This window comes from Notothenia coriiceps, unplaced genomic scaffold, assembly GCF_000735185.1.
Source record: "Notothenia coriiceps isolate Sejong01 unplaced genomic scaffold, NC01 NC01_scaffold00030854, whole genome shotgun sequence".
In the NCBI taxonomy this organism is placed as follows: Eukaryota; Metazoa; Chordata; class Actinopteri; order Perciformes; family Nototheniidae; genus Notothenia; species Notothenia coriiceps.
The window spans coordinates 8,805-22,464 of record NW_011363555.1 but is presented as its reverse complement, the minus strand read 5'-3'; the positions used below and the strand labels follow the sequence as shown (position 1 = coordinate 22,464).

The following is a 13,660-nucleotide window of genomic DNA, read 5'->3' as shown; positions in this document are numbered from 1 at the left end:
ACTGTTGGTTTAAACAAAAATAAGTAATCTTTCAGATAATCTAGTTCCTTTCTCACAGTATGGGTTTTAAAAAAGAAGAAGAATAGACATCTCTGAGGGATGTAACGTCAGAGTTTTAGTGAAAATCCTTTGTGAGTAAAGAAACTGTGACATGTAAACAATGTTTTTGAGATAATAGTGTCTCCCATTGAGACACACACACACACACACACACACACACACACACACACATACACATACACATACACACACACACACACTTGGGAAAGATACTTAACCCCAAATTGCTCACATAGGTCTACGGTGTTGTAGTGTCTATAAGTCATTCTGGATGAAAGCTAAATTACTGGGTTTCCCCCCTTCTTTAATGTTTTATCCCCAGGACTCCACGGGCAGCTTCGTCCTGCCCTTCCGCCAGGTGCTCTACTCCCCGTATCCCACCACGCACATCGACGTGGACATCAACACGGTGAAGCAGATGCCACCGTGCCACGAGCACACATACAACCAGCGGCGCTACATGCGCTCCGAGCTCAGCGCGCTCTGGAAGACGGACAGCGAGGACGACATCCCCCCCGAAACAGTCATTCACACCGACGAGACCTTCACACCTGACCTGTGAGCCACACACACACACTGCATTTTCTGCATTTTTAATAGTGTTATATTTGCACCTTTTAACACTGTTCCCCAAAAATATGCTATTTCATATTTTAAGCACAATACGTATTTTTCCCCAAGGAATATATTTCAAGACGTCATGCATAAAGACACTTTGGTGAAGTCGTTTATAGACGAGGTAAGAATATTTTTTATTTATATTGTATTATTTATTTTTATATAATTTTGTATTTAATAAAAAACAATCCCAACATAAAGACAGAAATAAAAAGGAATTAGTAAAGCCTTCAGGATATTGAAAGAAATAATGACATCAAATACAACATTTCAGCAAACTTTTATTATTCCCATTATTATCATTTAGAGCGAAAATTTGAGAAATGGTAAAGCACTGGATAAAAAGCACTATTTACATTTGAAATGAAATAGAAGTCATACCCTTTTTTTTTTTCAACCACCAATATGAATCTGTTTGTAAGGAATATATACATTGCTTTGTTCTGTATTCCTGCTGAGTTCTGTGAGAGGTATGTATCGGAAAGAGCAAAAAAAGAACAGTGTCACTAAGACAAAAAAAGTGTCTGATCCATTTTTACTTATTCTGCAGTACAGTGCTTCTTAGCACAGACCCATACTTGTATCAGGCAGCAACACACACTTGAATGACACCTCACTGATGCAGTCCCTAGAGCTCATAGACACAAAAACAGTCAAATGTATTCCCAAGGGTCCAAACCCATCATCTGTTCCTGTGAAAGTGCTCCCAGAGTGGGGGTTACAAGTTTTTCCTCATGACAACAGCAATATGTTTCTCTCTCAAGGTTAGCACAAAGGAGCAAGAGTGTATCATGGAAAAAGGGATTAATTGCTCTTTTCTAATGTATCTAGGCTAATAGAACACAATTTCATCGCTTGTTCTGAAAATATTAACTTTATTTCAAATGTATACTCTGTATCTCCCAAGATGAGTTTTACACGTTATGCCCATATTACACCAATGTGCAGCCCATGATACACCCAAATTTCACCTATGCTACACTCATATTAGACCAATAATTCAACCATATTACATCCATGCATATTACATCCATGTTACATATATGTTACACCCGTGATACACCTATATTACATATAATTTACACCTATGATACACCTATATTACATATATGTTAGGCCAATGATACGCCCATTCTAGACTGATGATACAACCATGTTATAACACCTATCTTACACCCACGTTACACCAACATTTCATCCATGTTACACCCAAGTAACACAAACGTCACACCCATGTTACATCGACATCTCATCCATGTTACAACCATGTAACACCCACGATTTACTCACTTTACACCCACATATTGCACCCATGTGACAACGACGAAACACCAATGATACATCCACACATCCATGTTATACCATTTGTAACATTGTATTGATATTTTGTTTGGGGTGCAGTGCGATTGAACACTGACCAGGCTTTGTATCAAACTCTTGATTGGGATGCTCCCACCACTCTGCTCCCAGGGTTTGGGTTTACAAGTTTTTCTCACGACAACAGCAACATGTTTCTCTCTCAAGGTTAGCATAAAGGAGCTGGAGTGCATTATTCCAGCCTTCTACAGCGAGCAGTAGGCCGGACTACTAATTGACATCCTGTGTCGTCCCCAGGTGTTCATGCTGAAGCCGGGCCTGTCCCTGCGGAGCACCTATCTGGCCCAGTTCCTGCTGCTGCTCCACAGGAAGGCCCTCACATTGCTCAAGTACATCGAGGACGAAACGTAAGAGCTGTAACCAATAACACTTTCATCCAAATAACCCAGAGGACTGTCGTTTGGCGAAAGACCATCGCACTCACACAGAAAGACAAGACGAGACAGAAAAGGCTAAATACATGATGATGCTCTATTTGTCCACCATTTTTTTATCAAATGTATTTTTTATTCAATAATTATTAATGGATGGAAATAAAAACATTGCAATTACGGATACAACATTATTATAAATATATGGTTGAAAATAAAATAGATGTAATATTTAAAAAATAATTAAAGACGTAAGAAAGAAAACTAAGGATATTAAAAAATATCAATTATATGGGGTTTCTGTAATATTCTGAGAACCTGTTGCCTTTTTAAAATAATTTGAAGCAAGAGAGTTCAGGGTTGAAATAAATAAAGAGAAAAATAAAACCTACTGTTTAGCATTTCCCCCCTGATAAAGCTCACCGTGATTATCAAAAGTGGTATTAAAACATGATCATTTCATTCAGATTAAATATTTGTTGTACCGAAAATGAAAAACAACAATATACAGTATGTCAACATCCACATATCTTGAGATAATAAAATTCCCAGGATGTATTGTAGAATACATTTTTTAATTCAGTTCTTTGACTTTGCACTGCAGCCACTGACCCTGCGCTGAATGTCACTGTTAGCCACAGGATACAAATCAAAAGCCTTGTGAGGTCTGATGTAACACACGTCCCCCCGTTCTGAGTGCAAATATGTCAAATTGTTATCCTGTGTGGGGAACCAGCTGAAACCAACAACATAGAGGTAGTACAGGAATGACTCCTAAAAACAGAAATTAGTTGGCATTTTACGGCTTCCGATTATCTTGAATCGAAGTAAACAGTGACCCTGTTTTTAGTAAGATATCTTAAATCAGGTCTGTGATGAACAGAAGCTTTCGAGATGAAATGTTGTTTTGGTCCACATCATTAAACTAAAGGAGATCACAAAATGTCATCACGTCAAAAATTAGCCACCTTTAGCTTAGCGTTGGCGATATGACCGTGAACTAGTTTGTTGATAGCCTTACGTTAGCTTTTTGTTTCTGGTGATTGCATTTACGCTTCAAAAATCATAAAAGTAAAATGATTGTTTCCAACAGAGCTTATTTTCTTCTTAAACCAAAGATCGAATGGGAACGTACCATTTTTGTAGAGGGAGCCCTTGCGGAGCTTACTTCCAAGTTGGTCTACAAAAACACGTCACCACGGGTTAGGGTTAGGGGTTGTTAGGGTTGGTCTAGTGTGTTTTTTTTACAGTAGGCAAAAGAGGAAAACATTAGTGCGGGCTGAACACAAGCCCTCAGATTTCTAAACCACAACAGTAATAGCAGGCTACTTTTTGCAGAAGAAAAAGTGTAAAGAACACCGGCATTAGAGCAGTAGAGAATCCATCACCCTGTTCTGACACACACCAACACAGTCTGTTTCTAAATCCTCAGTCCCGAAAGGTTTAATGTAAACTTCAATGTAAAAGTCTGCTGTTCACTTCGTGTCCCCTGCATGAGGTTGAAAAGACATAGACATCATACTGTACATCTTTTATTTAAACGTAAGATCAACAGGCAATCTATATTTATGATTGCCCTATGTCTTCCTGTAACACCAGGATAGCAGTTCTCATGCGCAGGAGTTATGACATACTTTATCTGATTGTTAAACATGAAAACTATATTCTTTGATTGAAACACAGTAAGAAGACATGTCCGTCATTTCAGACCTTTAGTAGTTGAGAGCACTTCAAACCAAATCAAACAATAATATTAGACTGCATATCAATTGGTTTCAAGTTGCTATCAATGGATGTGTTTGAGAAATAGGCTTGGTGCAAGAGTTTTTATTTATCTCATATCATTTTAAAATATCTTTGGGTTTTAAACTTGGAATCCTAATGTTATCGACTAAATGTATATACGTTATTACTCATTAGTTGCAGCCTCATCGTTACCCTAAATGACATGAAGTACATTTGGTGAGTCATGCTCACAGGGCTGGTATGAGGTGATTGGTGCTGGGGGAAACTAGAAGAATAGGCAGCTGATTGTCTGTCTACGCAGTGTGATAAATCCTCAACATAATCCCAGAGTGACAGCTTCCCCATCCAAATAGCACAAGGTGAATAATGTGCAGGGAAAGAAAGTGATGCAAAGCACATGCCATAGCCTTCCCAGTCCCCACCGCTCAACATCTGAGAGACCCTCATCATTATCAGCATCATCAGAGTTTTTATGATCCTCATTTGATCACTGACAAGAGACTCTCACTTCTCTGCCCCTCCTGAGGCGCGTAAATGAGACTGTATGGCAGGTTGCAAGGTGACCCGATAGCTTATGAGTGCCTCTCATCAGACTTTGCATTAATGTGTCGTGCCATTAAGGCAGTTGACACAACATTAACTGAAGGATAAACAAAGGTTTGGTGACCGATTGGCATATGACGATGTCCACAGGGAAATATTGCAATGGATGATGATACCAACAATGGTGAGTCTTATAATACCACGATAAAGGTTCTATAATTTTAACTAAGCAAACTGTTACGATCATGGTGTTCAAATTCAGGATTGATAATAAAGTTGTTTGAGTACCATACGGGAGGGACCGTAGTTGCGGTAAAGCAGTATGGGAAGACGTGAAGATTGAGCTCCTGGAAGGCATAGAGATATGTCGAGTTTATCTGAAAGCCTACGTGGGCCAGCGATGAAACTTGCCTAAAATGGCAGACATCACAACTTTGTGAAACTGCAGAATACGGGGAGCTTTTCCATGTTCAGGGCTTGAATTTAGCTAAAGTTGGGATGGACCCATATTTTTTACTATTCGTTTATTCGTTTGTCAGGTCGTTTTTTGATTCGGGGATCCCAATATACGTTTTTTCTATAAAAACAAAAATTGCATGTGCTAATCCTTATTCTTAAGATATAAGTAATACAGAAAACAAGACTGTAAAATAGAGAAATCATTTAAAATGTAAGACCTTTTAAAGAAAATTAAAAAAAAGACACGTTTCAGCGCTACATGGCCCATCTCAGCAAAGAACATAAAAAACAAGCCAGAGTTGGAGCATAAGGCAGACTTTTTTTTTAGTTCTATCCAAGGTTTGGACAAAACAACTGGTGAAAAACGTTATTTCGCTAGAAAAAAAATGCCTTCCCTAGACCTTAAATGTAATTGTAGCAGTAGCGCTTTGTGTAGCCAACACACTCCTTTGGAAACATTCTGTCAGGAGAAATAGGCAATGCCACTATCCAAACCGATCACTGTAATTGTTTTGGGATTGACACCTGTTGTGTTCACATTCAATAGTATTTGCAAAATGTGAGTACCATTGGTAAAGTTTCTGTTATCGCGATGGACCATGCCCTTGTTCGATGGCCCAACCTTAAACCAGTACTATAGCTTTACCCTCCATGTGATTATCCTCCTCTCTGGGAAACTTGTTCAGATCCTAGTGCAAGAACTAGATAATTGTATCTCTAGTCACACTCCAGTCCCATCAGTTTTACAGTAAGCACCTTCTTAACCCCGAAAATTCTTCTGAGACACCGCGGGTTCATCTTTCCTGAAATTCTGCTCCGTGCCCCCCTCCCTGTGGCACCCTGGTCATCGCTCCATCTGGGCATGACTCATCTCCTTCTGTGCTCCCCGACAGTGAACTAACCTTCCCACTCCTTTAGGACAGCAGTCACTCCCCCGTCTGTTTTTCTACTTCTACATGATTTGACTATTCTCTTTTTTACCAAAGACGTTTGAGGACTCTTGAGCAAATGGTTCTTTATCGTGCAAGCCAGGATATTTGTAACTTTTGCTTCTGGCACTTCTTCATTCCGCTTTGTCGTAATGTTGATTACATTTCTTAATGTTAACTACATTTCTTAAGCTTGACATATTTTTTAAGGGTACATTTACACCGTTTACAGTAGAAAGTCAGTTAAATCTAACAACGTTTAGTGAACATTGGTTGACACGGCAGTACATGTTACTCTGGGAGAGAGATTTAATTGTTGAATCTGTAAATCAATCAAGCCTGTGTGCACACAAATTGCCTATACACTCACAATTACACACACCATTTTGAAGCTGCGCTTTCATTTGGCGGCACCATATTAAAAATGCTAAAGCTGCACTAATGAATATTCTTTATTAACAATGAATCATACAACTGTATGTAATGTGAAAGGGGTCATTTGTAGTGATGAACCCAGACGGAATGAACACCTAGATCTACAGAGCATTACCTTTGTGTCGGCTTATCATATTGGATTGAAGGACCGCAACCGTCATCTCTACTGAATGTCATCGTTTTTGATCTTTTTACACTCAGTTTTTAGGCAATTTTCAAACAAAGCCTCAAATATCTGTTCTCATATTTTATGACATTATTACCCTAAGAAAAGTTGGAAAATAAATGTTTTGTTATTTCGATCATATTTACGTAACCTATGGTATTTCCAACAAGCGGCAGAGTGAACCGTTTTATTAATTCATTAAAAGATTTATTTTTAAAAGGCTCAACACCAACAAATAGGCATTAAAGTGTAATATTACAATATATCCAGATGTATAATGGGAATTAGTTATAAAGCTCTAACCTTTTTGAAAAATGTACTTTTGAGGTACGGTTAAATCCCTCGTTGTTCTAATTTAAAAAGAGTTACATTGTTATAAAGAAAATGCTTAGCTCTCTTGCTCTGAAAAACTAATTAACAGGTTCTTAAAATATAACAGGATTAAGAGTGGATTAAACTTTGGTTTACTTAACATAACCTTTGTTCTTTGATAACAGAGTAAGGTGTTCCACTATGGGAGTACATAATAATAATAATAATAATAATAATAATAATAATAATAATAATAATAATAATAATAATAATAATAAATATAATATAGTTTTATTAATTGTATACATTTTCAACCTATGTATTTAGAATGAATATTTCTGCATCATTGTGTATTTTTACTATTATATATTTGTATAGTTTAATAGTCTAGTGGTGCAGGAATGACATAAATATGAAAAGGGCTTCCTCAACAAAATCAATGGGATTTTTCCATTGGATTTTGGAATATTGCAAAAAATAAATGATAACAATTTTGGGGCAATGCGATTTTATGATACATTTGTTCAGCCGCATAATCTCCACATATTTACACAACTTTTTGGACTTTTGAATCTTAATGCAACACGTAAGAATCTAACGTAAGTAAATGGAAATCCGAGTAAATGCCTGAACATATCTCACTCCGGGGACTATCTTAACTGCGAAAGGGGAAAAAAAGCATCCTTTGTTTCTGGTGCTGCTAACAGCCTGAGGTCAAGGGGCATACTATATTACAGGTGCCTCGACAAGATTGTTTATGCACAGTTGCTGTCAGCGACATACATAATTCATGGTGGCGTGGCGTTCCTGTGCACAGCTGCAGCCCAACGAGATGCAAATCCTCTGACCCCCGAGTGCTGTGGCTTGTTAGCAGTTACACAACAAAGCCTCTCCTCTCTGTTCACAGGCAGAAAGGGAAGAAGCCGTTTCGATCCCTGCGCAACCTAAAGACAGACCTGGATCTGACGGTGGAGGGGGACCTGCACATCGTAATGGCCTTCGCCGAGAAGCTGAGGGCGGGACTCCACTCGTTCGTGTTCAGCAAGCCGTTCTACACCAGCATGCAAGAGCGAGACGTTCTCATGACCTTCTGACTTATTCCTCCTCTCGCACTTTTATGTATCGGCGCTTAATGGAAGCAGATGTCTTTGTTTTCTTATGTGTTACATCAATGCATGCACGCCTGAATATGTGTTTGTGCTTTTCTGGAATGAAGAAAAACATGTTGTGTCTTGAGTTCAAGGCTTCAAAGTCTATACTGCTGTAATGAGCCATTGCATTGTACACTTTTCGACCGTTAGCATAATGTGAGTTGAATGTTTTGGGAGGACTTCAATAATTCTCTAGTTGATGAATTATTCATGCGTTCTATGCCTTCTGTTAATAGAGGGTCTTCTGTATTAATTTATGGCGTTACAATTGGCTGCCCACCAGGACATTTGCAATTTAACTTAAAATGATATTTATTAAAAACGTATTAGTTTCTTCACTGCCTGTGTAATATATAACCTTTTGAACTTTAGATTTTTAGTTTTTCAATTAGATGTCTCTGTGTTGACTGTGAATGGTGCGAATCATCATAAATAGGTTCAGAGTAATCATAGGATTTTATTAAAGAAAAAGATAGAGCACTGTAATGAAATTTGATTATAACCCCTCTTGACAAAGCAGAGCTGTGTGTAGCTCACAGTCATAAAATAAAATCAAGCAATGTAGTTTAGAAGTGATAAGTATCGCTTCCAAAAATGCTAATGTTTCTGACATTGTTATATGGTGAGTTGATAATGTTGTCCAGTTTCCCTACATTTACATATCATTTCAATTTGTGACTTTTGCAGACAGTCCAACTACGTTTATCACAAATGCAACAAATAACAGACATTTTCTCTTCCCTTCGATAATCTCTTTGCTTCCTTCCCTTTTACTTTATCGATCTTGTTTCAAATGTGAACTTTTGTTTACTTGTGCAGAAAGAGCGATGAACAATAAAGACTCTATTCATGTAAAATCTGTCTATTGCGATGTATTATTTGCTTTATAGCTGACATGAGTGACAGTCCAGAGCCATGCTAGAATCTCCAATAGCCTTATGTTGGTGATGTTGTGATGGTATGATCTAACTATGTTCAATGTTTTTAGCTTAGCATTCATATTTTTTGAATAAGCTAAGAGAAATTGAAACTGAGGATGATCAGAATGTTTTGCAGGTGTTTGTTTTTGACCTGATGATGCAGCTATAGATTCGATCAAATATACTTTACTTTATTGACAGACTTGGGGAGTAACGGAATACATGTAAGTGTAACGAGTAATGAGGATACAAAAAAGGTAACTGAATTTCCTTACAGTTACATAAAGACGCAATCAGATTACTGTTACATTTCTAAAAATGTAGGATTACTAGCAGGACTGCAATGTTAGTTAAACACCAAAAAGAACAGTGTTTGTTGTAAAGGCTCAGATTTTATTTCTTCTCTGTAAACTGTACTATTTTGTAGGCTCATACTTTAAATAAGGTGTCTGGTGTCTTGCTCAAGGGCACCACGGCAGGGCCCAGGAGGTGAACTGGGACCTCTCAAATTAGCAGTCCACACTCCATATTTGGGTCTGTTCGGGGACTTGAACTGGCGACCTTACGGTTCACAGTCCGAGTCCCTACTGACTGAGCCATAAAATAGTGTAAGTGAACTTAACTGTGTGTAATTAACCCAAATGGAGCATTTTCTGGTTGCTTAAAGATGAAATATATACACTGAAAAAAAATATAAACGCAACACTTTTGTTTTTGCTCCCATTTTTCATGAGATGAACTCAAAGATCTAAAACATTTTCTATATACACAAAATAACCATTTCTCTCAAATATTGTTCACAAATCTGAAAACATCTGTGATAGTGAGCACTTCTCCTTTGCCGAGATAATCCATCCCACCTCACAGGTGTGGCATATCAAGATGCTGATTAGACAGCATGATTATTGCACAGGTGTGCCTTAAGCTGGCCACAATAAAAGGCCACTCTGAAACGTGCAGTTTTGCTGTATTGGGGGGGTCTGGGGGGGTCCGAAAACCAGTCAGGTTTAACCCTAAAACATTTTTTAATGTGTCAGTGGGTGACATGTTAGGCGTCCTTGAGATGGATTTTATGTGGGTGTTAAAAGATAAATCTTGATCAAATATCACCAAGATTCCTTACAGTCTCACTGGAGGCCAAATTAATGCTATCCAGAGTTAGTATATCTTTAGATAGTTTGTTTCGTAGATTATTTGGGCCGAGTACAATAACTTCAGTATTGGTCGTGTTTAACATCAAAAAGTTTAAGGTCATCCACGTTTTTAAGTCCTTGAGGCAGTCTTGCATTTTATTTAGGTGATTGGTTTCATCAGGCTTGATGGATAAATATAGTTGAGTATCATCCGCATAACAGTGGACATTTGCAGAATGATTCCTTACAATATTGCCTAGCGGAAGCATATATAGTGTGAACAAAATAGGTCCAAAAAAACGATTGTGTCTAAATTCCTTTTCACTAGCCATTTTACCGTTGATAATGCAATCTTTTCATCATTTGACTCATAATCAATATGCTGATATGTGCCTTCAAGGACAGACTCATTATGCAGTAGCTATGAATTCCAGCTCCCTGTAACCGTCCTCTCTGGCAGTACCCTCTTAGAATAACTCCCTACTTTTACCTTGCTGCTGATGCAACTCTAAGGCAAACACAACTTTCTGATTCCTTCTGGCAAGCTCAATTTTGGCTGACCAACAACTAAGACTGTACTTTTCAAGGTTAATGGAACTGAGTGTGCCAAATGTACTTTATGTTATTCCCTTAACTGCAGAAAGTTTCAGTTGTTGACGTCTTTATGTAAAGAAGTTGATGAATCAAGTTAAGTTATAAGATCTGGCAAAGTGTTGTGTGAGTCATGGTGGAAGTAGACATCTTGGATGCAATAAAACCAGCATTGGGCTTAAATTAACCCTGAGAGCCCATTATGAATCAAATCAATCAATCAGACTCACACCATTGGGCCCATTTGGGAGTTAGCTAATCAGCTTTAGAAGATATGTCTGAATAACATTAAATTACATGATAATAGCATTGGTCTTTGGGGTTCAGACAGTATTACACGCAGGGAGGTGGAAATTACTTTGAGGCCTTTGAAGAACTGTACAATTCTCACTGCAGTTTCCCTGATATGTGGTTATCCATAAATGATACATGTGAGGAAACTGCTTCTAAAACTGCTAGATGAAAAAAAGGCAGTTTGAAGATTGCAGTCCATCTATAATTGCCTCAAGCAAGACAATTATAATAAGGTGTCCTCTAGAGGGCCTTGAACTGTTGCATATTTAAAGCAGGAGGGTAATATGGTGTTAATTACAAATAGATTATCAATAGCAACCGTATCAAAGACTTCCTTCAGGAATACAGTTAAAATAACATTCACAAAACGGGAAAATAAATTACTTGTGAGGATGGTTTCTTTGGAAACTATTGCCAAAATAAGTATTTGGGGGAAGGCTTGGTTGGCAGGGAAAAGCTCAGAGGCTGATGTTTGGCACCTTTTCCGGAAAACGACTCCTATGTGGGCTTTAGAGAGTCTTTGTTATTGTTACTGGAGGAGGGCATGACAACAGCCTCTTACATTAAATAGTACCCTAGAGTTCTGGTAATTCTTAGAGAGATAAAACAGAAGTTGATGTCGTAAACTCAACTGGTTCTGGTCCTCTGACTTTAAATAGTTTTTAGCACAGGAAGATACAGAATAAAACAGCAAATCAAACGGCCTTTTCATTGATCTTTCCTTTCGGCTCATACTTTGAGATTCAAAGCCCTCCATTGACTTATTTGAGAATTTAGGAATGCATCCAATGAAAGCAGATAAGAATTTGTAGATTTTCAATGTTTGGTTGGTTTGTTGATCCGTCACTTTGGTCCAGTTTAAAATATCTCACAGCTATTATATGGGTTGCCATCAAGTTTTGCACATGCATTCATTGTCCCTAGAGCAGTGGTTCCCAACCTAAACCAAAGATCGCAGGGGGGGCGCCAGGCCTCAGATGATTTGAGACCAAATATCATATTTAGACTTTTTTTAATTTATTTTTTTACATATAATTGTAAAGCAATACATGATTGTCACTAAAAGCCTTGTCTCTACATTACAATAAAATATAAAAAATAATTGATTAATTAATTTGAATAACAATTCAAGTTAGTAGCTATTAAAGGCATACAAATACAGAAATGTATAATTCTTTCTTTAATAGAAATGTTTCTTCTGCCCATAAAGTGTCCAAACCGGGCTTTTCTGGATAAGCGCATTTTTAAAACATAGTCATTGTCCATGCCGGTTTCAGTTGGATTATTTGTCACAGTTGCTCCGATCAGATTGGTCTCCTCCATTTTGTAGATTATTTACGACTTTTGAATCCACATAAACACATCGGCAAAATCCGGCTTACTTTGAGCATGTGTTTTAAACAGTTTAATCCCTTTGTGAATTGTTTCCACGTGCGCCGTCCTTTAATTTCTTCATACAGCGGGAATCCAAATAAATTAATCCTGAGTCCAATAACCATCAAAGTCACTCCAATAGTGCTCCTTAATTACGCTTTCATCCTACAAAATACTTCACATTCGTCCAGCTTGTGAAAGTAGTTGTAGCATTTTTTAGACTTTTAAACCCCCCCCCCCCCCTTGTGTGTGTGTGTGGGGGGGGGGGCGCAACTTCCAACAGGAGTCATTTGGGGGGGCTCTTGGGAAAAAAGGTTGGGAACCCCTGGTTTAAATAATAGATAATGCAGTCACAGCTTTGCTCCAAAAAGTCTGTAGTCTGTTGCCCAGTGTGTAGTTTTGATGTAGTATACCTTCCAAAAAAATTATATTAATAATCATAATATATCATATACGTGCGACCATTAGTCAGACATTTTTGTCAAACAGTTTTTTTGTCGAGGGCAACCCTAAGCATAGTCTATACAGTTTTGTAGTTTTTTTACTCTACGTCATGGCCACGCCCCTTTTTGGGTACAAATATCTGCTGTCATTTGACTGGAGGTATTCGCCAATACGATCAAAACATCTACAAGGATATCGATGATTGGCGTTGACATGGTGAAGCTCAATCAATAGCCGATCTATGACATTGGAACGATAGAGAGAGGAAGAGATAACACTTAAACTTGACCTCATTAGCATCATACCTTATGAAGTGTACACCACTGATTGAGCGGCTCGTGACGACATACATTTGTTATTATGTATCTTTTTTGTTGTTAACCAGTTGAGCCCCGAGCCTGTTTTTCAGGCCTCAGGCTCGAAAATGACATTCCCAGAACAAATGACTATTATCTTCACTTCTTAAAAAGGGGTAAATTAATCATCTTTTTTCTCAAAGCAATGATAAACCTGTGAGTTGGATGTAGAAAAGTCAGAATCAATATAGATTGTTTTTATTTTAAAGTAAATTAAGATTGAACATAGTAAAAAAATATATTATAGTGTCCGTCCAAAAAATAAAACATTACTCACTGTGAAAACCACCCTTGAATGATGGGATAGTAGACTAAAAGCCATAGGAATCCAAACTATAACATAACTACCCTGTATCAGGATTGATGCAAAACAAGTGACAT

General features: G+C 37.8%; 1 protein-coding gene across 1 annotated transcript; it reads left to right on the top strand.

Annotated features, from left to right (window-relative positions):
- The first annotated feature begins 282 nt into the window (after positions 1–282).
- LOC104959719 (protein C9orf72-like) lies at positions 283–9,024 on the top strand. The gene is made up of 4 exons (XM_010787617.1): positions 283–618; positions 742–799; positions 2,293–2,402; positions 7,924–9,024. The coding sequence occupies exons 1-4, from the start codon at positions 332–334 to the stop codon at positions 8,108–8,110; spliced, it is 642 nt and encodes a 213-aa protein (XP_010785919.1). The 5' UTR covers positions 283–331; the 3' UTR covers positions 8,111–9,024.
- The last annotated feature ends 4,636 nt before the right edge of the window (positions 9,025–13,660 follow it).